This window comes from Engraulis encrasicolus, chromosome 4 (genome assembly GCF_034702125.1).
Source record: "Engraulis encrasicolus isolate BLACKSEA-1 chromosome 4, IST_EnEncr_1.0, whole genome shotgun sequence".
Lineage (NCBI taxonomy): Eukaryota > Metazoa > Chordata > Actinopteri > Clupeiformes > Engraulidae > Engraulis > Engraulis encrasicolus.
In genome coordinates, this window is record NC_085860.1 from 40515055 (window position 1) to 40539647 (window position 24593).

General features: G+C 43.3%; 4 protein-coding genes across 4 annotated transcripts; 3 read left to right on the forward strand and 1 right to left on the reverse strand.

The window, feature by feature from the left end:
- Positions 1-10400: 10400 nt before the first annotated feature.
- Positions 10401-11227, forward strand: LOC134446889 (C-C motif chemokine 16-like). The gene is made up of 3 exons (XM_063196180.1): positions 10401-10514; positions 10638-10755; positions 10975-11227. The coding sequence occupies exons 1-3, from the start codon at positions 10460-10462 to the stop codon at positions 11084-11086; spliced, it is 285 nt and encodes a 94-aa protein (XP_063052250.1). The 5' UTR covers positions 10401-10459; the 3' UTR covers positions 11087-11227.
- A 671-nt stretch (positions 11228-11898) lies between these two features.
- LOC134446891 (C-C motif chemokine 5-like) lies at positions 11899-12866 on the forward strand. Its single transcript, XM_063196181.1, has 3 exons — positions 11899-12008; positions 12283-12400; positions 12631-12866. Exons 1-3 carry the CDS (start codon positions 11957-11959, stop codon positions 12737-12739), a joined length of 279 nt encoding a protein of 92 aa, XP_063052251.1. The 5' UTR covers positions 11899-11956; the 3' UTR covers positions 12740-12866.
- A 6727-nt stretch (positions 12867-19593) lies between these two features.
- LOC134446892 (C-C motif chemokine 26-like) lies at positions 19594-20821 on the forward strand. Its single transcript, XM_063196182.1, has 3 exons — positions 19594-19713; positions 20013-20127; positions 20584-20821. Exons 1-3 carry the CDS (start codon positions 19662-19664, stop codon positions 20690-20692), a joined length of 276 nt encoding a protein of 91 aa, XP_063052252.1. The 5' UTR covers positions 19594-19661; the 3' UTR covers positions 20693-20821.
- Positions 20822-23202: 2381 nt separating this feature from the next.
- LOC134446893 (C-C motif chemokine 5-like) lies at positions 23203-24193 on the reverse strand. The gene is made up of 3 exons (XM_063196183.1): positions 24033-24193; positions 23771-23888; positions 23203-23584 (listed from the first exon to the last, which is right to left on the reverse strand). The coding sequence occupies exons 1-3, from the start codon at positions 24091-24093 to the stop codon at positions 23473-23475; spliced, it is 291 nt and encodes a 96-aa protein (XP_063052253.1). The 5' UTR covers positions 24094-24193; the 3' UTR covers positions 23203-23472.
- Positions 24194-24593: the final 400 nt, after the last annotated feature.

The window sequence follows — 24593 nt, forward strand, 5'->3', positions numbered from 1 at the left end:
GAGCTGTAGGAATGGAGGACCGCAACGCCAGTGGCCAGGCTGTGAGAGCTGGGACAAGGTTAGACCTCGGGTTATATCATCAGCCGGGTTATTCTTTGAATCGACATATCTCCAGTTGCTAGTCCCGACTAGGTCTTGGATTTCTGCAACACGTGTTCCTACGAACACTTTGTATTGCTGGGACTCGGACTGGATCCATTTCAGGACAGTGGTAGAATCAGACCACATGATGGAGCGTGTGAGGGGTACTGTGAGCTCAGTACTCAGTACCTGGGCAAGCTGTGCACCAGTTAGGGCCGCACATAATTTCAGGCGTGGGATTGATAGCTGGCGCTTGGGTGCAACACGAGACCGTGCCAGGACGAAGGAGACATGGATCTTACCAGCTGGATCTACCACTCGTAGGTAGGCTACAGCTCCACAAGCTTTCTCGGATGAATCACAAAACACATGTAACTGTGCGTCTTCAGTTGTGATGTTGAATGGGGTGTAACGGCGAGGAATGGCAACATCCTGGAGGTCAGTTAGCTCTGATTCCCATGCTTTCCACAGTGGGAGCAAGTCATCCTGTATGGGGTCATCCCATTGTCGCTCGGTTCGCCACAATGCCTGCACTAGCACTTTAGCCCTGGTGGTGTATGGGAGAATGAACCCCAAAGGGTCGTACTGGCTTGCAAGTACACGGTACACTGTTCTCATGGTCACTTCGGTGGTAGACACTGACCTCTTCTTGTAACCGAGGATATCAAATAGGCAGTTCCACCTCCGAGGCCGAGAGTGGATTCTTGGGGCTCTGTTTTGTCTGCTGAGAGCCAGAGCTCACAGGCCTCTAATCTGGCCTCAGAAGGAAGATGAACTACCACGTCTGGCACATTACAGGCCCACTGTCTGATGTCGAAGCCACCTTTGGCGAGGACTGCTCTCAGCTTGTCAAGGAGTGCTGTAGCCTGCTCAGGACATGGTAAGGACTGGAGGCAGTTGTCCACATAAAAGGCTGTCAAGACTGACTCCATCACATCTTCATTGCCCTTCACATGGTCTCGTACGTGCCTCTGGACTGCATAAGTGGCGCAACAGGGGCTGCATGTTGTCCCGAATGGTAGTACACGCCACTCATAGATGTCCGGCTGACGGTCTTGTTCCATGTCTCTCCACAGTAAACGCAAGAAAGGCTGGTCGGAGGGCAACAGCCTGACTTGGTGAAACATTGCACGAATGTCATGGCGACAGCATGCTCTCTGAATCTGAGTAGTACTCCGAGTAAGGGAGGACCTAAGGTAGGGCCAGGTAGCAGGTTGTTGTTGAGGTTCTGCTCTTGATGTGTGAAGGAGCAGTTAAAGACTACTCTCGCCTTCCCATTGTGGAACACCATGTGATGGGGAATATACCATGAGCCAGCGGTACTGTCGGCCTCCTCACGGGTGATCTTCACAGCATATCCCTCCTTCTCCAGCTTGTGTATTGCTGTGTTGTAGATGGTGGCCTGCTCAGGGTTGTTCGACAGCCGTCTCTCAGCCCTTCGTAGGAGAGGCATTACAGCAGAGGGCGAAGCTTGGAGTAAGGTATGGTCGTCTTTCCACAGGAGAGGTGTTGCATATCTCTCCACGCCATCCACATTGATCCGTGCCGTGTCACTTTCCAGCAGAGCGAGTGCGGCGCTGTCCTGCTTTGAGCGTGTGATCTCTTTCTCATTGCGACGAGGCAGAGTGTCGAGTTGCCATAATTTCTCCACGTTGTGTCGTAGCTCTTGAGCAGGTGACAGGAAGGAGGTGTGTAGGCATGAACTCTGATGACAGGGCTGTTGCAGGAACGTCGCAGGCCCTTGGATGGCCCATCCTAGCTTTGTGCATACAGCTACAGGAGAGCCAGGTGAGCCAATGCGGACTGGACATATGGCAGTGATCAAATGTGAATTGTCTGACCCAATGAGGATCATCGGCTTGGCTTTGTGGAAGGGCTGGACTGGCACATCCCTCAGGTAGTGGTATTTCTTCTTCAGGGCATCAGCTGGGCAGGATTGCTCAGCGAGGTTCAGCTCTGAAGCAGTGAATACATTCTTGAGCTTGTGTCTGATGCCCAGGTTTGACATGGTTGATACCTCAAGTGTCACAGAGGCTCCCTTCAGATGCACTATGTCCTGCCTGACAGTTCTCAAAGTTAGGAACTCACACTCCCTCTTGAGGCCAAGCTTGTCCACTGCAGCGGGAAGTATGATCGTCCTTTCAGATCCATCATCCAGCAGGGCATGTGTATCCAGGATCTTGCTCCCGTTGCACAAGCGAACAGGGACAACTTTGAGCATCACTCGGCGTGAGTGACTTGCTTGATCCAGGTAAACAACTGTGGAAACAGTGCTGACAGTAACACTGGGCTGTTGCGTTGTTGCAACTTCATGCAAAGTCAACAGGTGCTGCTCTCCACATGTGGCGCAAGGCTTCTTCAGAGTGCACTTGTCGGGTTTATGGCCTCTTCCACACCTCCAGCAGCGGTTCTGTTCCTTTATCCAATCCGACTTCTGGGATGTATTCATGCTGGTGAATTTAGAACATCCACTCAGGTAGTGCTCGTTGGACTGGCAATATGGGCAAAAGGGCTTGAATCGCTCACGCTTGGATTTTGGTGATGTGGAAAGTGCACTTGTGTCAGGTGCAGTTGCCTTCGGCGTAGCAGCAGTGTTTAGCAACACAGTGGAGGTCTTCACTTTAGTCTGTCTGGAGGACTTAGTGTCTCGACGTGTAGGCTCTCCCTGAATACCTTCAGCGGCCCGCCGAGAGATTTGTAGGGTTTGAGACTTAATTTCCAGCCAGGATGCCAGGTCAATCAGAGTGTATGTCGTAGTAGACCCACTGGCGATGATGCCTCGCTTCAAGCAGTGTTCAACGAAGGAATCTCTGTAGTTCACAGGAAGTTTGCTAAGCAGGATGTCAACATGCGAACCACACTGCAGCTCGTACCTGGCTGGGCCACGTGTCGACTGTAGCATTCCCACTAGTGAGCTAACTGCTGTGCTGAAGTCTTCAAATGCTTGGGCGTCACCAATTCGGACGGGTGGAGCTTGCTGCAGGGCCTTTAGCTCGCTTTGAATGAGTGACCGTGGCTGGCCATATCGTTGTTCCAGAGCCTGCATCGCAGCGCTGTAGGGCTGTGGACTGTTCAGGTGCCTCTTAGCTATCTGATAAGCTGCAGGAAGTTTCAGAAGGTCAAGGAGAACTTGAAACTTGTAATCCTCTGTCAGATGTCGATGAGGCCCTAGGACTGTGTCCAAACCTTTTTTCAGGAGAATAAAGTCACTCTCTTTGCCAGATGAGAAAGCAACTAATTTAGGCTTCGGTATCCAATAGAATGAGGCGATGGCCATCTCCATCAAGTTAGGTGTTCCTGTATCAGGAGCCGGGTAGGCCGCAGATTGTGGAGCAGGATATGGGTATGGGTACCAAGGATAATGCCCCGGTTGCGAAGGCGCAATCCCATGAGGAGGGTACCAAGGCCCAGCAGGTGGCTGCACTGGCGGATAAGTTTGAATGGGCGGAGGCTGATTTGGCACTGGCTGCCATGGAGGATGCTGTGCAGGCACTCGCTGACCTGGAGGAGGTAGCATGGGCGCTCGCTGGTCTGGTACAGGCGGCAAGGGTGCAGGCGCTAGCTGGACTGGCAGAGGTGGCGCATGTGCTGGTGCTGCCTGGCCTGGCGGCGGTAGTGCTGGCGCTAGCTGTCTCTGCAGAGGTGGCGCGGGCGCTGGCTGGACTGGCAGAGGTGGCGCATGTGCAGGCTGGCGTGGCACAGGTGGCATGGGTCCAGGTGCAGGCGCTAGCTGGACTAGCAGAGGTGGCGCATGTGCAGGCTGGCCTGGCTGCGGTACCACGGGCAATGGTTGTCTCCGCGGAGCTGGCGCGGGCGCTGGCTGGCCGGGCATGGGTAGCACATGTGCTGGCTGGCCTGACGGAAGTAGCGCGGGCGCTAGCTGTCCCTGCCGAGGTGGCGCGGGTTCTGGCTGGCCGGGCATGGGTGGCGCATGTGCTGGCGCTGGTTGGCCAGGCCTGCAGAGATGGCACGTGCTCAGGCTGGCCGGGCAGGGGTGAAGCATACGCTGGTTGGCCAGGCAGGCGTGGCAGACGAGGCAGGCGTGGCATGGGCACCGGCGCTGGCTGGGGCACCAGAGGTGTGGCAGGTGAGGATGCCCTCTCTGGAGAGCCATAAGATGCTGGTGTAGCAGTGCCATCCGATTGAACATTCTCTGCTTGCTCAGTCAGGCCTACCGATGCTGCGAGAGGCCTATGTTGTGCCATGTCTAACCAGGGTCCTACTTTGGAGGCTGCGCCTTGAAGTGCCGATGGGGAGAACTGAAAGAGTGGCTGAGGCATGACTGGATTCAATTCTTGCACATAAGTGTGACTAGGGGGTTCTGGCCATAATGTTTGAGGAGCTAACATGTAATCTGAGGGAGGCCTGTCTCCAGTGTGGGTAGTAGTGACAGGTGCATAGCCAAATGTGTCTGGCAAACTGCTACTGTACTGCTGATAAGGAGAGGTTGATCTTGGATGCTCATGATAAAAGCCCACAGTACTTGAAGGATAAGAGGCACGCTTTGCATTCTCCATTTCCATAGCAAGTTGTTCCATTGCAGTGCTTAAAGTTTTCCATCTCTCCTCTAGTTGATCTAATGCAGATGCTCTAGCAGCGGTAGCGCTAGAGCGCTAGGGAAAGAAATGTTGCTCTGACTTACATGTGTTGCATGCCCTGTTGATGGCATGTGTGGTCTGGAGGGGGATGATTGGCAAGGGTGGCTGAGCACATAGTCCTCTAGGTAAGCTGGAGGTTGTCTTCTCCGGCTGGGGCGAGGATAAGGCTGATGTGCTTCACCCTGGACATCTCTAGAAGCAGCCATGACGCAGATGATGTACAATCCGGCGATAAGAAGGACCAATTTTGTAGGATATAATGATGATGAAAGTACTGGTCGTACACCCGCTGGCCTAATTCTTCGGTCAGAAAGAATGCAGCTGTTCTAGAGGTTGAGTCTTGCCATTTATTAATTAAACATTGAGGAAATTGTACGTTGTGTAGTCGTGTGGAAGTTACGTTGTGTGTGACAGTGTGGTTTCTCTATACAAAGACAGAAATAAAGGGAACAAACAGGACAATGCTAAGTTATTCACATTCCAAACGTCCCATTCACAGTATCTACTCGAGGATAATAATTACAGGAAAGTACTGCACACACAGTAGTAATGACATAGTGATAAAAAGTAGTAAAATGGCATAAATAAAGCATTAAGCAGCACAGGATATTGTACAGCATTAAATATATGAAATGCTAACAAAGACCATCGTGTACAAGATTGCTAACGAGGCATTGCTGAGTCACGGAACATTCTAGACATTTCAAATACACAGAAAGATTGTCTGGCTTAAATACAAAGTTAGAAAGGACTGTAGAAACGAAATAAAGGGCTGTACAAATGAAATAAAACCTTACAAAGAAAATATGGGTACTTACAGTTCCGTTCACGCACAACAACACAGAAATACTTCCAAACGAAGTCGGAGAGTCCGGGAATGCGACTGCATGAGAGAGAATGTCCGGGCATGTCTCATATCACGCAGCTATAACATGCATTCAAAGCGTGATCAGTCTCTTAAAGCGACAGCGCCACATTTCTTACAGGCAAGTAACTTGCATAGGAAAATGCACACATAAGGAAATAAGGCATTTAAACATATGAATGCAGGGAATTTACACATGAAGCAGGGAATTTTGTACAATTAGAATATCGCAGCAAAGGCCTTCCATTTTCACTTTTGCCAGTCAATACAGGAGAGGTTCATAATGGCATCAACAGCTACGGTCACATTCAGTGCAAGTTTGTTTTTAAATTTCTTGCTTGCCTAGTATTATTCTGCATTATGTTTTCAGATTCATACAGTTCAATATTACAAAATGTGAGACCAAAGAGACATTTTCGACTGCAACAACTTGATCAGCCTTCAAATCAATGCACAAAAAATGAATTCTTCCAAGTACCACCAGAGATGTCTCAAGTACCACCAGTGGCACGCGTACCACAGTTTGAGCACCACTGGCTTAGGCGTCACACAAGCCAAAATGCACTGTCATCATTATTTTGTTATTCTTTTCAGTTCCTCTTCTTATCCAATACTCTTGATCTCTGAATGATAAACACATGTTGCTTTCCCTTCTTTTTCTATGAATTATTCTGACACGTCAACTGAAAGAGTCCCCCAGGGCCATACCTGATTTCGGGAAATTAGTGGGAAGTTTAAGTGGGAAGGAGGACCTTAACGTCAAAGAAAGAAGACCTTTTTAAAAATTGATTTGGTGCCTTGAATTCACTAGAGGCCTCCTCTCCTTTTACAGAATTTACACCATCACTGGTCTGCATTGAAGTAATGTAAGTGCATCTCTACACTTTGTTTCACATATCTGTTTGAGGACACTTGGTTCATATGGCTGTTTATCCAATTTCATGTTTACAACAGTAACGGCCAGAGTTTTCTGTGTGGACCCAGACCAGGACTGGGTGAAGAGTGTCGTTGACATGTTGAAAAGCGAAGCAGACGCCGCAGTATCTCGTCTGAAGACTATCTCAGATGCCACAGTGCCCTTACTGTGAAAAAAATCTCAGACTGATAGTCCTGAGATAGTCCAGGCCACGCTGTCCTAGTGACGCAACAGGCTAGCAGACAGCAACACTGTCAATTGACTGGAATGTCTCAATGTGTTGGACATTGTCACAATAACTTTTTTACACAGTACATAGGCCTACATACATATATACAGATATATGTACATGCATACTTTTATTTATTTTTTACAATAATTTACTACATTAAAACAAAATAAAGACAATATTTTTGTATAAATTAAACAACTGTGAGTCGACTGTAAATCAGCGGTGTCATACATAAGGCCCGGGGGCCGGATGTGGCCCAGCAGATGGTTCAAACTGGCCCCAGGCGTGTAGAGAAAAAAAAGAAGTAAGGATGCCAAAATAAGAACTAGGCCGTAGCCCCTTAATGCACGCCGTACCTCCTGTGGCACGCTGTAATAGAGATTGAAAGTTAACTACTGTAGTACTACAATACTATGGCAGTGCACATGGCCTTTAGTAATACATTACGACTTGGTCATTGCCAATCTGGTAGCAGCTAATTTATAATGCCGTGTCTTAAGGGGCTAAGTCTAGCCCATTACAAAAGGACAAATGTCTTTCTTTGGTTGCCATTTACAGTCAATGCTCCTGATATACTCGCTGCTATCTACCTCAAGATGGTGATTGCAATATGACGCAGAAATATGTGATATTTTGCAATTACGTTACTTTTACTTACTTACGTTACTTACATTCTGTTATTGGGAATATAAACATTAAACTCTTATTACAATCCAAGTACCACCTGATGTAAAAAAAAAAAAAAAATGTAAAGCCAACAGTGTTGGCCATATAGATTGAGCTTCTTCAGACCCTGTGTTATGGACGGCCAGGCTATAGCAATAAAGAGCACTTTTGTTAAACCCTGATTTCATAGTTCCTATTTATCTCAACTTCAGTTGTTCTCTGAAGGAAAAAAACACCTCTCTTGCCCACTTCCTGCATGTGCCCATTGCCCATATATGTCGTCCGAGCTTCAAAGCATCCAAGGCTCCGTTTGGCCAGTGGGAAGGAAGGAAAAGCACATCTCTTGTCCACTTCCACATTTTTTGGGTCAGCAGAGGACATGACCTCTAAAGCAAGGTGGCAGTGTCAATAAAGTATTTCTCGCGAAAGCTATAACATGTGACTTCACATTTTGATGTTGGTCATTAAAGTAATTTATGAGCGATGTTTATTTTGATACCTTCATAATTGTAATAATCAAGGGCACCTTTCAATGCAACATTATTCCTCAATGCTTTCTTGCAACAAAAAGTCACAGATGGGTCACACATGCACATCTCAACTAATAAATTCCCCTCCAATTTCATGCAACAACTAAAATTGTTATTTTGCAAGTGTGCATTAATGGACGGCTTTCTCAATAACACCACCAACCAGTGAGGCTGCTCCCCATGGATCCATATGCGGCAAACACTTTCATGGTCACAGACGAGAAAGTGCACTGTGGTAATTCTCAATCTTATTTTTTCAGTTCCTCACTTTCTGGGCTAAGTGATATCAGTTACAGAGTCTCTGGCAAGGGCACATTATGTTCCAGCAATTTTTCTTCACTTATTTCTGTGAATCTTTCTGAAACCACAACGGAAGGACCCCCCTTCTCCTCAGAGAAGTGAGAATGGGAGCTTCTACTTCTTAGTATTTTAGCCAGAGGTGGAAGAAGTACTGAAGTTGTGTACTTAAGTAAAAGTAGAAGTACCCTGCGAAAAAATTACTCAAGTGAAAGTAAAAGTTGTTTCCCAAAAACATACTTAAGTAAAAGTCCTAAGTACTAACTTTTAAATGTACTTTTCAGTACAAAAGTACAAGTAGGCCTACTCACGCAATGGCTGTCTTTCTCTATGTCTACCTACTTGATCCAATAGGAAAAAGTGTCTGCAACGGTTTTCGGTTCTATTTGAACATGACTATGGAGTCCTGTTAATGTTTTTAAAAGTATATTTTCTGTCTGGGTGTCAATTTGGAAGAGGGGCTTGGTCCCGCCTCCCTGCCTGCAGCTGAGGCTACTGAAATATCCACGAAACACAACAGGAAAACCTAGGATAAATGTAACTAGTAACAAAGTCTTCTCCTAGAAATGTAAGGAGTAGAAAGTACAAGTAATTGTCAAAAAATGTAATTGAGTAAAAGTAAAAGTCTGCATTTTTATTTTTACTCAAGTAAGTACAAATTCCAGAAAAAACTACTTAAGTACAGTAACGAAGTAAAAATACTTAGTTACGTTCCACCTCTGATNTTAGCCACCCCTCAAAACCCATGTCAGACACCATAGGCCAGACGTTGACAAACTCAGGCCCGGGGGCCACACGCTCTGACATTTCATATGGCCCGCAAAGTGTTAACAATACAGACAACTTTTAAATCCAATATCATGCTCTGACCCAACATTCTTAAATTCCCAAGGGTTTGCAGGTTTGAGATTAACCATGTACGTACATAAGATACATTTCAATATAATCTGAAGGAATGAGATAGTCAGCAAGTTATGCCAGCATGCTATTATTATGAGTAGCCTCTTAGTGCAGATGGGGTCACCGGCGGGCCTATTAACTATTTGCTGAAAATACTCAACTACATCATAACAACATTGCTATGACATTACCGAGAGCCTTGAGTAACAGATTAAGACAAAGCCATTACAATTCTGGTGAAGGGGTTAATATCGGTAAGTTGGTTGTGATATCTCTCCCTTCAGTCAACATTGTAAACCCAATGTGGCCCTTAATGATAAATGAAATTTTATTTTTGTGAGTGCAACAGCAGCACCAGGGAGCACATAGTTTCATCACAGCTCACAGTTCAATGGCACTAATTGCCCATCCTATAGGCCTACTGTAAATAATTTTTAAAAAAAAACAATCAGAAAAACCCTTCGATTGCCACTGTGGAAGAACCCCTAATTATTATCCAATGAACCTTCCAAGAATTTTCAGGTTTTTCAGATAACTTTTAGGGTTACTGAGAGAATGTTTATGCTCCCCCAATATCCAATGACCGTCCTTTGAGGAACCGTCACTTTTTTATAAAGTTGTATACAATATATGCCTATCAACACATACAAACATTCACATATTTCCATGACATACACCAAAGGGACAGTAAGAAAAACTGCTATTGATATTTGACACGTTTTGATACACCGTTAAATAAGACTTGGTACTGAACTCACTCGTGCCATGCACCAAGAAGAGACATACCAAATTTGCACTTTTGATTGGAGACTTGTCCATGCGCAAGACATGCATGAAGACAGATACCCATATTCACAGTGTTTGGAAGGCCTCTTTGAAAGATGCAAAAATCAAAGGTGATCAGAGATGATATGTGATATGTTTTAAATCAATAATTGTCAACATCCTTTCATAAAATGTAATGACAAACAATCTTAATACTTCTTGCGCTTCTTGAAATAGTAAATGAGTCGACTAACGTTGAGATGCTGCTCTATATTTAAAGTTTAAAACCATTTTTTTTTTCTTCCTTCCATAACACTTCACTGTCACCTCCCTGCAGGAGGACATGTTCAAACAAAAGTGGAAGTGGTAGTGAAAGTGGAAGTCTTTTTTTCCCTCTCATGAAACTGAAGCTTGAATGCTTCCAAAGAAGGCAGATCCGATATGAATTCTCTGAATATAATATGAATATGAATAATATGAATTCTCTGAATATAATGAGGAGCCTCTTAAATAAGAGCAGTCAAAGTAGAGAGGACACACCATCTTCAGCCAGCACACCAGCTCTTCTCACCAGTTTGCTTGTGGTCCAACAGCTCCATCTCTGCTAAAATGAAGACTCTGATCGCTTCTCTGACTCTCCTGGTGTTGGTCATCTCAGTTAATGGTGAGTACAAATTATTACATTCAGCAATATAACAAAGTAAGCATACTTGGCCTACATATTAAGAGTTCATATGTGTGTAAAGCAGTCGTGGTAATAGGCCTATTTTTTCACCGATGTTTTCAGCTCAGTATGGCGTCACCACCATCCAATGCTGTGACAAACACTACCCCAAACAACTACCCATCAAGAAGGTGGTGTCTTACATCACAGCCAGCAGCAGATGTCACCTGAAAGCTCATGTGTAAGTAAGATGGAATGTATACCATGCAGTTATGTTTAATCCTGCTGGGTTCTTAGCCTGTGTTATTTTCAACAATTTTCAACAATTTTCAACAATTTGACACTTCAAAAATTGAAATGATTGTATTTTCTAAATACAGTAGCATTTATTAACTGCAGCCGTTTGCGCATAGTTAATCATATTCACTGACAGACCTTTTGCTCTGGTTCCTTTCTACAGATTTACAACCAAGGCAAATAAAACATTCTGTGTCAATCCAGACCACGACTGGGTGAAGATTATTGTGGCCAAGTTGAATGTGAAACCTACCACTGCTCAACCCGTGATGTGAAGGACATCTCTTCCATGGTTTCTTATTCATGGGGGGAAATTGTGAACTGTGGTAAAATTATGTTCCCTGACTGTGCTGTTGCACCCACAAAATTGTCGTATTTATTTGTAACATATGCAACACATGTGGTTGCTGCTTGATGTCCATTTTATCCTTTTAATTTATAAATAAAATGATTTTGCATAAAAATACACGTGTTTGTATCGCTCGTCTGTCCTTTTGACCCTCAACAAAAGCCAAAAAGTAAAAAGTCCTTGAACAATAATAATAATATATATATTTAATTAATGAATCTGCCCAAGACTGAATTCAATCCCTCAATTAGGCCCAAAGAGCTAGCTAGAGAGTTCACAGAGCCCACAAAGACGGAATCTGTGCTGTGGCTGTGCAAATGAGGCCAGGCAAGCATGACAAGGTCAAGCATGGTGATTACTATTGTACTCAGGGACATCACTATGTTAGCAAGTGACAAGCAAGATACAGAGAGAGAGAGAGAGAGAGAGAGAGAGAGAGAGAGAGAGAGAGAGAGAGAGAGAGAGAGTGCAAGTAAAGAAACAGGTCTACAGTAGTGCAGAATGAGGCATCAACAGTGAACTGTGCAGTTCTCATTTTAGGTAGGCTATCTCTCATTCAGTCATGCAGGCACACACACATACACACACACACACACACGCACACGCACATGCGCACACACACACACACACACACACACACACACACACGCACGCACGCACGCACACACACATGTCTGTGCCCCTCCGCTCCCTCAGCCTGGGACAACTGATATATAAAGACAAATCCCTGCAGTCATAACACCAACCCAACTCCTCTCTGCAGTCTGCCGGCAGCCTCAGCTCCATCGCTGCTAAGATGAAGACTCTGATCGCTCTCACTGCTCTGGTGCTGATCGTTGCTGTTAATGGTGAGTGCAAACTATGACATTTTGACATGACATGTCAACACTTTACAGCTGACAGTTTTGTCTCAACAGAGGCAGTATTATGTGGATACTCTTCCAAGAACTGGTGGTATGAACTGAAAACACAGACTGTTAATAGTATTCACTTTTATCATCATCAAATGGTCAAATGCAAAACATCATTACTCTACAAGACCTGTCTGATAAGCAGCACAGGCTAATCAACTGTATGTTATATATTAATTTGAATATTTATTTTTCTTTTGAATGTTTGCAGCTCAGTATGTTCCCATTAAAACTGAATGCTGTGAGAAATACTACCAAAACTCAATACCCGCCCATACGGTGAAGTCCTCTGTCCTAGCCTTTGCTAGATGTCGCCTGAACGCTTATGTGTAAGTAGATATATGGAATTTCATGCATGATTCAACACAATCAACGAGAGCTAGTTTAACACTTAACACTGTTTGGATTTTGAGTTATATGCTGTTTGAAGTCACCTCAATTTTCACCTCAACTTGAAACAGTTGTATTTACTATATAGCATTCATTAATGCACTTTAGTCCTTCTCTGCATGTTATTTGTGCATAACAATTTCACTGAGTTCCTCCTGTCTTCCTGCAGGTTCACAACTCCGAATGGCAAGTACTGTGTGAACCCAAAATATAAATGGGTGCAGGAGATTCACGCCAAGCTGAAGACCCAAAGAGGAAATAGACCCAGAAGGCCATAATGTGAAGGACATCAATTCTCCGACTGATCATCAATTGTGATTGAACTGTGAGCTGTGATGAAACTGTGTGCTCCCTGGTGCTGCTGTTGCACTCATAAAAATAAAATTTCATTTATCATTAACATGATTGAAAATGTGCTTACTGATTGATTATGATATTGTAATTTATTTGACAAATAATGTACTTTTGTTGAAATGGAATCATTGTGCACATGTTTTGTGCAGGAGCAAAAAATAAACCCCCTGGGGGGCTAGGGTTGCCGTGGCAGGTTGGCAGGAAAACTATAGCACAGTTTTTATTTCAACTAGACTGCATTCTTGTAGAAAATGCTAAAAGTGGGCTTGCCTTTTGGGCCAAAGCATACATGGGTTTTTTTGTTTATAAAACGGTGTTGTGAGGAGGGGCAAGACACTAGCAGCCAACCACGTGAGCTAAGTTTTTGACCGACAGCAATCTCCAACAATCAGAGGTTGAGTTGTGTGCAGCCAGGGTTGTGCAGCCAGGGGGAAACAAAAATTGAGAACCCATGTATAGCATTTGTAGTAAAAATAACATAATCTAACTTAGCTAATGAACACTGAAGAGTAACTGTCAGAACCCTTAATTGGCAACACCTGTTCTGGTTGACTCACTAGGCCCAGCAGCTCCTCACAGCAAGCAGTGGTTGCCTTTGAGTATTCTACAGCATCCATTCCTCACTGTCGGGACGGATGAAACACACATGAGGGATGAATGAAACAGTGGGCTGTAAACAGAAAATAATTCACTGTATTCTATTTTTTATGAAACTCACATGACAATGTGCTACTACACTTTTCATGGGTAAAATAGCCTATTACGCAATTTCTAAATGGGTGAAAGATATCGTTTTCCCACGTGGGCCAATGCGCGAGATAGGCCTAGGCTACACATTTCCGTTAAGTGTTTTTTTCCTGCCATTCTGATTAATATATCTCATATAATTCACTTATTCTATAATTAATAGGGTGAATTAAGGTAAATTGGGACACAATTTACCTTAGTTCACCCTATGTTCACCCTATGTTACTTTCTTAAGTCCTGATGTGAAATTTACAGTGTTTCCTCCTGTTTTATTTTGATCCAGCTTTAAGTTAATGGGAGAGAGGGACAAATTAAACCGGTGTTTGACATTTAAATCCTTTTTGCCAGTAAACCTGACAGTGTTGACATGTCATACTTTCGGATATATTAAAGTAACGATTCATCTGCTGAATGGTCATAACATCACTGCATAAAACAACCAAAACAACTTCACAAAAAATCTACGCAGGGTAAGATACTACTTATCAGTGTCAAAAATAGGCTCTTGTGGCTAACGTTGGAACTAGGTGACGTCACGGCACGAGCTTTCCCGGGGTTGTCAAGTCTTGTGTGCTGAATGTAGGCCTACTGACAGAATATTAGGTTTCAGATCTCGAGTAAATCGTTGTGTTTCATTTGCCCCGTGTTTCATTCGTCCCTGCTCTCCTCTACACCAAAATAAACCAAAATAACCTTAACAATATTCCCATCATCTCTGAACATTACTTCTATTGTTGTCACATTATTATTTTATATATTCAAGTGGGGCACTGACTAACAGACCTAGACTATGATTGTGAAAAATGATGCAAAGAAAAATAGTGTGGTATGACCTGTAATGTGGGCCTTGGCTGCAATATAGCCTACCGGTAGGCCTATGTGGGGGGGCTTGCCATGGTAAAGTTTGGGAACCCTTGCCCTAACTTCCATCAGCTTGTAGATCTAATCCCCCTGTCCATTTTGTGCATGTAAGTATAGTCAAATATTGTGGTGGGAATCAGGAAGAAGAAAAAAAAACTCTGATATCCTAGCTGGCTACAGTTGTTAGCTCATTAACATGCGTCATGGACATTAACAACAACAAGTTCTGTCTTACCTGATAAAGTGCAGGGTTTTTTTGCCTGATTCAAACTCCTTACACTTAGGAGTAAAATGGTCCCAAATAGTTCCAAATTGAGATGTATCATGATCACAAACCTCCTCACCCTCAACAACTTCAGAATTATGTTATGACCAATTTATAGGCCCTAACATTCAGTGATCATTTCTTTTCAATGTATTGTCACATACAGTCTATGATGACAGAACAAATATTGGTATCCTGTTAAACTGTTGTATGGTCCCTGACATTTTTAGTTACTAACTCAGCTAGGATACTTTTTGGAGTAGTAACTAGTTACCAACAGTAACTATCAGTTATACACATTACGAGACAGTAGGTCAGATTTAGTGGAAAAAGGTAAAACCTCATTTCAATAGGTCTACTTGTTGATAGTTCTTCTTTGGGCTCTTGTTTAAAATGGAAGGCCATTTTATAAAACCTCACATTTGACATAGACATGGAAGGCTTGTTGTTCATGTTAGGAACCACTGTCAACACTGGGGGTTGAACAGCCCTAAAGATGATGCTAGAGTTGCCTCTGAGACGGGTCACTGTAAATGGGTCTATGCTGTACCAAAAGCAAAGTTGCAGTTCATGACACGAAACAGTACAAAAAAACTTTTTTAGAAATCCAGAACTATTTTGCCACTAGGGGTAAAACTACCCTGACAAATTCAGAGTGTGTGTTTTTATCTGCCTCATTAACTTTGTGCCTTTTTTGTCTAATCTCAGTGTCCACTCATGGTCATAGCAATGTTGATATGATATAGTTGAGTGTTTTGAGCAAAGAGGGAATAGGCCCGTCGATGGGCCCATCTGCAGTAAGAGGCTACAGCAACAACTCAAGTAACGTTTTGACCATATTTCTAAGTATACAATATGCAGTAATTCTGAGGATTCGTGTGGGGGCAGCATGAAAAAATCATGATTTGTGTGGAATTAACTACTATCAGACATCTAGCCTGGCCTTTGTCATACTTAAGTTCATACACTATTAACACGTCACCACACATTATGAAATTATTGCAAGGGTAGGTTAACATCATTAAATAATGCTTTTATTTATTTATCACTATTATCATCATCACCGTTTGGCTCTGTACTGCTGCATCAGACTCAAACGGCAATAAGGAATGGGCCGCATCTATTCGGTTAGCACATTAATTCTAAAAGAGATCTCTGCAGTATGAGTATTTTGGTGAGGATTTGGTTTAGCATTACTTCTTTCTTTTGTGTCGTGGATCAGTATTCCCAAGACATAAATCCATTCCTGCCTCTGTATGCGACTGCTGGTACTATGGCCATTGAATGACTAACACCATCAAATGTTAACAGGATGTATGCATACAGTACAAGCTGTTATTTTATGTTCTACGTTGGGTTTCTGACATGGTGTGGAATTACCTAAATTAAAGAAATCTAACTAGTGAAAAAAAGGTGCTGCCTTGTAATCCGTTTCTTTTAACCCAGAATACAGCAACTGTATTCTGAAGTTAAAGTGTAACTGTAATGGGGCAGGCCAACAGTTACTCATCATTGATTTTCTGAATACTGTAATCTCCACAGCCTGGCCACTAAAATCCTTTGTATCCTGTTACTCCAGAACACTGCCAACAGATTTGCAATATACTGTGTGTCACATTAACTCTGGACTGCTCCTAGTCGGACATTCTACATTGGTGAGCTGCTATGTGTGTTGTGGTTGTTGACCAGGGCCTCGTTTCCGAAAGGGCCTTAAGTACTACTTAACGCTACGTGCTACTTAAGTTCACACGTAACACCATCGTAGAGCTCACGGAGCGTTTCCCAAAGCCAACTTACCAAAGAACCATCGCAGGTTGACACGTAACTCTAAGAGAAATCCACGAGTGATCTGGAGTAGTCTTAACGCGCTAAGATTGATCGTAACGGCATGGCACAGTGGAGACACCCACAGGATATGAAGGGGAAAGAAGAAACTTGCGCATAAGATTGCTGTTTTAAGACGCGAGTGGCATGGCACAGTGGAGACACCCACAGGAAAAGAGGAAACTTGCGCTTCAAGTTGATGTTTTAAGACGGGAGTGTAAATATCATGGCACCACAGTTGACACTGTAACGAAAATAAGAATAAGAACATTAATTGTGTAAGTGTATAAAATAAAAGCAATGTGTTTGGAAAATATTTTACAGGCAGTAAAATAGTTCAGCTGTGTTTGATAAATCAGGGCCTTATTAAACTGTGATCAATCATAATTTGTGTGGGTGCTTCGTGAACAAGAACAAGGCATCCACACGCAAAATAAATAGGGGGCTTCGGCGACCAGAGACAAGAGTGGTGTCGGAAGGTCACTACCGAAACATTAAAAAAAGGAAAAACGGTCAGCGAGTCGTTGCGTCCTCTTTCATTTTCAAGTAGGCTACCCTAAGAAAGGGAAGGCGACGTAGAAAAGACACGATAGTTGTAGGCTAAGGGTAAACTATGACATTAAAAAGGCAGTGATGGGGATTTGTGAAGATTTTTTTGTTTTAATAACAGCAGACTGCCGTTCAAAATGTTCCTCACAGTTAAAGCCTTGAGGGCGCGGTACTTTGCGCGCCGCTCCCCAAATGCGCATTCCATTTGGAACTACTAGGCTTGTCTTCTTAAATATTGTAGCGGTTTGGGTAGCCAAAGAGAACACAGTGTTGACAGTAGAGTCACGTTTAATGGAGACTGTTGTTGGCCACAGCCACGCCACATAAAATAACGGAACAAGTAGGCCTAGGCCTACACAGCTTAACCCAACTGTAGCACAGCTGGTTCGGTCTCGCAGTAAACACAGAACTTCCCGCTCCCCTTATTGGAACCCCAACAGTGCCTCGCACACACAAAACCCTAGAACAGAATCAATAGAACATGACATACAGAACATAGGTAACCCCAGACTCGTTACAATATTAAGCACGGTAGCCAACTGCACGCGCTTTGCCTGGTTTAACGGCGTAGCTCGTGGTTTTGCATGATTTCATTGTGCATTTTATTTCATTTGCCAACAATAACTCCTGTCGATAGTTGCAAACTGCTATAAATGTAGTCCCACCCTTATAGAAAACAACTTTTGATACTGACACACGCCTTACATTTTGTAAATGGTTTAGCAGCATGACGGCGCAGTTCACTCCGAGGACACTTCAGCACCACATATGTGGACAGCGATCCTTAAGAGCGACGCTACGAATGATCTTAGAGGCTGTGCACGCGCGTTCATGTACGAGTGTCTTTGGGAAACAGTCGTAGGAAATCTAAGAACATTCGTAGGATCACTGGTTAACGACACACGTAAGGCTAAGAACCATCGTTATCGGGAAACGAGGCCCTGGACAGTTGCTAACACGCCTATAGCTAAACAGGGGTGAGGAACCTTTTTTCATTCGAATGGCCACTTCAAATTTTAAAAAGTCCTCCAAGGGACGTGTTATGAACACTAAACCAGGATTTTACCCTGCACTTTAGGCCTATGTTGAAGGCGGACACCTTTACAACAGACTTCTTTACCAGGCCCCTGAAAATATCACAATAGTTTTGCAAATATTGCAATCGTAGCCTATTGCAAATGTGATATCTAAGATTGCTTCATAAAACATGTCCTATTTCATTTGAAACTGCATAAAATTTAAATTATATCTGGGGCCGGATACACATAAACGTAAACGCCCCCGGACATGGTTCCCCATGTTCTAAAATATGGGATATTTAGGCTGCTGTCCTGTATGTTTTCATTGATTTAAATTTCAAAACAACCGAACATGTCTTCTGTTAGTAGGTCTATATTCGCCAGTATCCTGATCCAGCCGCCAACAGCTTATACCACCAGACCATTAGACTTTTGAATTTGTGGTTGTGTGTGACTGTGTGTGAGTGTGTGTTTGAGGGGGGTGGGGGGTGGGTTGTCGAGCATTATGCACTTAATCTTTGTTGCACTTTAAGTGGGATGGGGGTGGGGGGCTGGGGGAGTCAAGCACTGGTGTCACTTTTACCTCTTATTCACTTTACTTGAAAACCTGCTTTTACAAAGTATTGTACCCCAAATACAATTTTGTTGCCTTTTTTGGACAATGACAATAAACTCTTGAATCTTGAATCTTGTCACTTTTATATTTCGTACAATTTTAAGACATGATAGCTTTGCTGTTAATTTGTATTCTGTAGATTTGCTGCCTTAAAATGAATGCAGAATGACAGGAAGGGGGCTCTCAAATCAAATTCTTCTTACAGCCCCATAAAGGTTTGGGCTGGGCTGACCCTGTGTGTGTGTGTGTGTGTGTGTGTGTGTGTGTGTGTGTGTGTGTGTGTGTGTGCGTGTGCGTGTGCGTGTGCGTGTGTGTGTGTGTGTGTGTGTGTGTGTGACTGTGAGTGTGTGTGTGTGTGTGTGTGTGTGTGTGTGTGTGTATGTGACTGTGAGTGTGTGTGTGTGTGTGTGTGTGTGTGTGTGTGTGTGTGTGTGTGTGTGTGTGTGTGTGTGTCTTTGTGTGGTGTCAGATTTAGATAGTTTCTAGATGGTTTTCAACTGGACAGAACTGTTGGGTTGTTGGGTCAAAATGAAATGTTATGATGTGTTACCTGGATGCCATATGTAAATGCCAACCGACCAAGTAGAAGGAAGCAGAAGCATTGAAAGCTCAAAGTAACTCATTAATGAACAACTGGTAACTATGAAACCGTTAAAGTGCAATGAAGCTTCAGGAAATGATGCAGAAGATTAATGGCAACATACCAATAATAATGATGTCTGCTGTTGCTGTTCTATCTTTGAGATTAGAAGAAATAAACATGATTTTTTTTCATACTGCAATGTCATGGTCTGGTTTCTGAAGGACATATTCCTGCCAAAGAGAGATAGCAATAGAGAGATGAGGTTTTGTTGTCAGAAGAAATGTGAGAAGTGCCTCTATATAAAGACAAATCCCACCAGTCATAACACCAACCCAACTCCTCTCTGCAGTCTGCCTCCAGTCTCAGCTCCATCGTTGCTAAGATGAAGACTCTGATCGCTCTCACTGCTCTGGTGCTGATCGTTGCTGTTAATGGTGAGTGCAAACTATGACATTTTGACATGACAAATCAACATTTTACAGCTGAGAGCTTTGTCACAATCGAAGCAACATTGAGTAGCCTAGATACTCTTCCAATTATAACTGCTGGTTTTATTTTGGTGGACCGAAAACGTGCCAGTGCTCACTTTGTCCTCATCAGCAAATGATCAAACACAAAACTTTGATGCTCTGCAAGAACTCTCTGATACATATCACAGGCTAAAACAAGTGTGCATAAAGGCACTGTATGTTATATATGATATATTTGAATATTTCTTTTTCTTTCGTTTCAGCTCAGAATCCCCTTAAGAGTGAATGCTGTCAGAGGTACTACCCCAACTCACTCCCAGAACGCTGGGTGAAGTCCTATGCCCCAGTCCCCGCTAGATGTAGCCTGGACGCTTATGTGTAAGTAGTTGTATGGAATTTATGTATGATTGAACACAACTAGATTATAGTTTACCGTTTTACCCTGTTTTTGCTCTGGAGTTATTGTTTAAAGACACCTCAATTTTCACCTCAACTTGAAACTGTTGTATTTACTATAGAACAGTGGTTCTCAAACTTTTTGTTTGAAGTACCACCTGAGAAAATATTGAGCTCTCCGAGTACCACCTTGACAACCAACATTAGAATATTGCAGAAAAGGCCTTCCGTTTTCACTTTTGCCAGTCAATACAGGAGAGGTTCATAATGGCATCAAAAGATACGGTCACATTTAGTGCACGTTTGTTTTTGAATGTCTTGCGTACCACAGTTTGAGCACCACTGCTATAGAACTTTAGAGGCACTTTAGTCCTCTTTTGCATGTCATCTGTGCATATCAATATCACTGAGTTCCTCCTGTCTGTATGCTTTCTGCAGGATTACAACGGTGAAAAATGCCCGGTTCTGCGTCAACCCAAAGCTTAGATGGGTGAAGATGATTGTGGCCAAGTTGACGAAGCCCAAAAATAAACCCAGAAGGCAATAATGTGATGGACACCAATTCTCCGACTGATCATCAACTGTGATTGAACTGTGAGCTGTGATGAAACTGTGTGCTCCCCATGGTGCTGCTTTTGCACTCATAAAAATAAAATTTCATTTACCATGAACATGATGGAAAATGTGGTGACTGCTTGATTATGAGTTGACAATACCATTGCGAAATAAAAACCTTTGTTTCAATGGAATCATTGTGCACATGTTTTGTGTACGAGTAAAAAAAAATGAATTCACTCACTCAGGCATACTGGACGGCGTTGGGCATGGGGTAGAAAATCATAGACCCCTTTTGAGCCAATGTCACAGCATTCAGAGGGGTCACTGTAAATGGGCCTATTCTGTGCCAAAAGCAATGTTGCTGTTCATGGCAAGAAACAGAATGTCAAAAAAGGGGTAAAAACACTAGGCCTATATAAGGGGTGTCTGTCTGTCTGTCTGTCTGTCTGTCTGTCTGTCTGTCTGTCTGTCTGTCTGTCTGGCTCTCTCTCTCTCTCTCTCTCTCTCTCTCTCTCTCTCTCTCTCTCTCTCTCTCTCTCTCTCTCTCTCTCTCTCTCTCTCTCTCTCTCTCTCACACACACACACACACACACACACACACACACACACACCTGTGCCCCATGTGCCCCTGGACCCCTCCTCTACCCTACCTTTCTGCAATTATCCCATGTTACATCCATCTATGCCCCTTTTGGTTCAACACTGTCAGTGCACCTGCACGTCCAGCTGAAGCTACAGCCCTTTTTTGGAGTGTGTGTGTGGGCGGTGAAACATTTCAAGGACAATTCACTTGTGATGAGGGATGGAATGAAAACATGTGCACGTTTATACAAAGGCATGTCTTAAAAAGGGGGTCAGTTGTCCCAGGCCCAGGGAGAGAAGGGGCCCAGAATTGGGTCCCCATTAAATGTTATTGAGTGCAGGGACCTTTCAAATGACTTTTGTCCTGGGCCTACCAGCGGCCCTGACCACAGTTCCATTAAAGCTTCCTACTAAATTCCTGAAAGCAGACATAGAAGTCCCAAGTGTCCCTTCTTTGAGCACAAGGGGGGGTCCTTTGGTTGAGGTTTCAGAGAGTTTCCCAGAAAAAATAGAATGAGAAGCGACAGCGTTCGAAGATGCTGTAACTGGGAACGCAGACTAAGAATGGCAAAAAGAGGAACTGAAAAGAGTGAAAATACTGATGACAGTGCGTTTGTGTGACGTCTATTTTGGACCTTTATTTCAAACACACACACACATGTGCGCGCATGCACGCAAACACAGACAAACCTACGCACACGCATGCAAACACGCACACACACACACACACACGCACGCAGCATTACTGTAAAAGGTAGATATTCTTACCCTAATTTTGAAGGAAGCACATATCCTTTACAATTTAAAATATGAAATCAACTGTTGCTTCTCCCCCAAAACGTCACTGCCATTCTTACCTTCCTGGAGGACATAATCTGTTCTGACCAAACAAATGTGGAAGTGGGCAAGACATTTTTTTACTACACGAAACGGAAGCCTGGATGTTCAAAGACGAGCAACGGGCGCAGGAAGTGGACAGCTTTCTTCAGAGAACAACAGAAGCTGCATATGAAATGAGGTGTCACGGTAACTGTCTTGCTAGCCAGGCCGTGTGTGACACAGGTCTTAATCAGCATCCTGGTGTGTGCTTGCTTATGGTGTAAGTCTTGTTGAAAATTGTTACGTTTACATGACTGTTTTAATTCTCAATAAATAATATTTTAAAGCGGAATTAAGCTTTATTCAGAATTTAAGTGAGTTCATTCGGAATTAAATGTCTCATGTGAACGTAGCCAGTGAGGCCAGTAAGTCACATAGGCTACACAATCAGCTTCCCCATATAGGTGATCAGCTCTTAGTTCCGATATGTGTGCCCATTTATGTTTGAGGACCTCATTAGCTACATTTTGAAAAATGACATGAAATTGAGTCAGTAGCCAATGATAAATAATGGAACTAGTGCCAAACAAGAACAGAGGGTCTACACTGCTCCAAAATGTATAGCTTACGCTACTAAACTTTAACATTTTAAAGACCTCGAACCGCAGATTGTAACCTTGTTGTAGTGCAAACATCTTTTTTTGTTGGTCAATTTAATACACTTAACAGCAAAATAATAACCTCTTTGCTTTCCTGGTGAATGAAAAGGACATTTTTCATGTGGCTTCAGTTCAAAAACACTCTTTAACTCGAACTCAACACCAACCCCCTGACAGTTCAAAATGACTCTGTATCCATATCGCTGCAATTTCCTGCGAACTAACACACAAACTTTTTCTCCAGCTCAGCTGGACTTTTTCACTGGTGTCTAAGACTCTAGTTTGTAAGTCTAGACTGGCACCCCATAGCTTACACTAAATACATTTTGGCCAATACACTTTCAGATGTTTCAGCTACCTCTCTTGCAAGGCAGAGTCACATTGAAAAATTATGAAAAACATGTGCACAACAATTTCTTGTATATAAAATATTGCCTTTATTAAAAACATACAGCTTATGTTGGTTCAACTTCAAATATATCAAAAATAATCACACACATTTTGTCAGAACAAAACCCTGCACATCCAGACAGTCAAGCTGGTTGGTTGTAATACTGTCTGCTCTGTTGTTAGTTCACTAACAGTTTATGATGTCTTTCACAGTTCAAGGCGCTGTGGCAGCTGAGATATTCTTTTTTCACAGTAGATGCTGTGCCGTCTGACAATTTTCCCTCAGTTGTGATGCTGTGCCGTCTGACATGTTGCTCTTTCACACTTGGGATGCTGCGGTGTCTGCTTCCCTTTTCAGCTTGTCAACAACACTCTTCACCCAGTCCTGGTCTGGGTCCACACAGAAAACTCTGGCCGCCACTGTTGTGATCCTGCAATTGGATAAATAGCCGGATATGAACCAAGTGTCCTCAACACATACAGTAGGCCTATATGTGAGATGATACAATACAGTGACTTAAATGGTCAGCTGACTGAATATAATTTAACCAATGGAACTCACAATGTAAAGACATGGTTGTTTTTTTTTAAAAGAACTTCTATTTCATGATACTCACATAAGAGCTTTCTTGGCACAGTCGCTCCTGGTTGAGCCAAAAGAGACCACCATGTTTGCTGGAATCTTGCCCTTGAAGAGCTTTGGACAGCATGTTGATGTTGTGGCTCCATGTGGGGCTGGAAAGGGGAAACATCAGTGTCATTTACAAATTTGCACAGATTTCCCTAAAAGCTCTCCAACAATAGATCTGTGGATAATTAGAATTATAATGTCCAAATGCAATAATAGGCCTATACATATATTTAGTAAGTGCAACTTACCAGCACTGGCTGAGATGATGAGTGCTAGAGCCAGAAGAGAAGTGATGAAGACGGTCCTCATGTTGTCAGAGACGCAGCTGATGTTTCAGTTGATCTGAGGCTGAATGGCACGAGTGGCTTCAGGGCAGACCAGTGATGGTGTGGATGCTGTGACTGGAGAGGCTGCCTCTTATAGGCCTGTTGAATTATAGGAACCAAGCCAATCTAATCCAATTTCTTTTAAGCTCCCCCTTTCCAACACTTTCCTGAAATCAGAAGCTCCTGGTGTCCCTTCTCTGAGGAGAAGGGGAAATCCTTCAGTTGACGTGTCAAGAGGTCAGAATGATTCACAGAAAAAGAATTCAAATTTCTTTATTCTTTATTGGAGGATAGCCTCTTGAGATAAAAATCTCGTTTTCGAGAGGGTCCTCAGAGAAACATACATAACACACACATTACAAATATTCACACACACTGCAGCTCTTCCCCACCACACACACCCCATCTCTTACCAAAATAAATTAAAGTTAATACCATGGCTAAAAAAAGTTCTTCATAATACAGGAGGAGAAAACCAAAGAA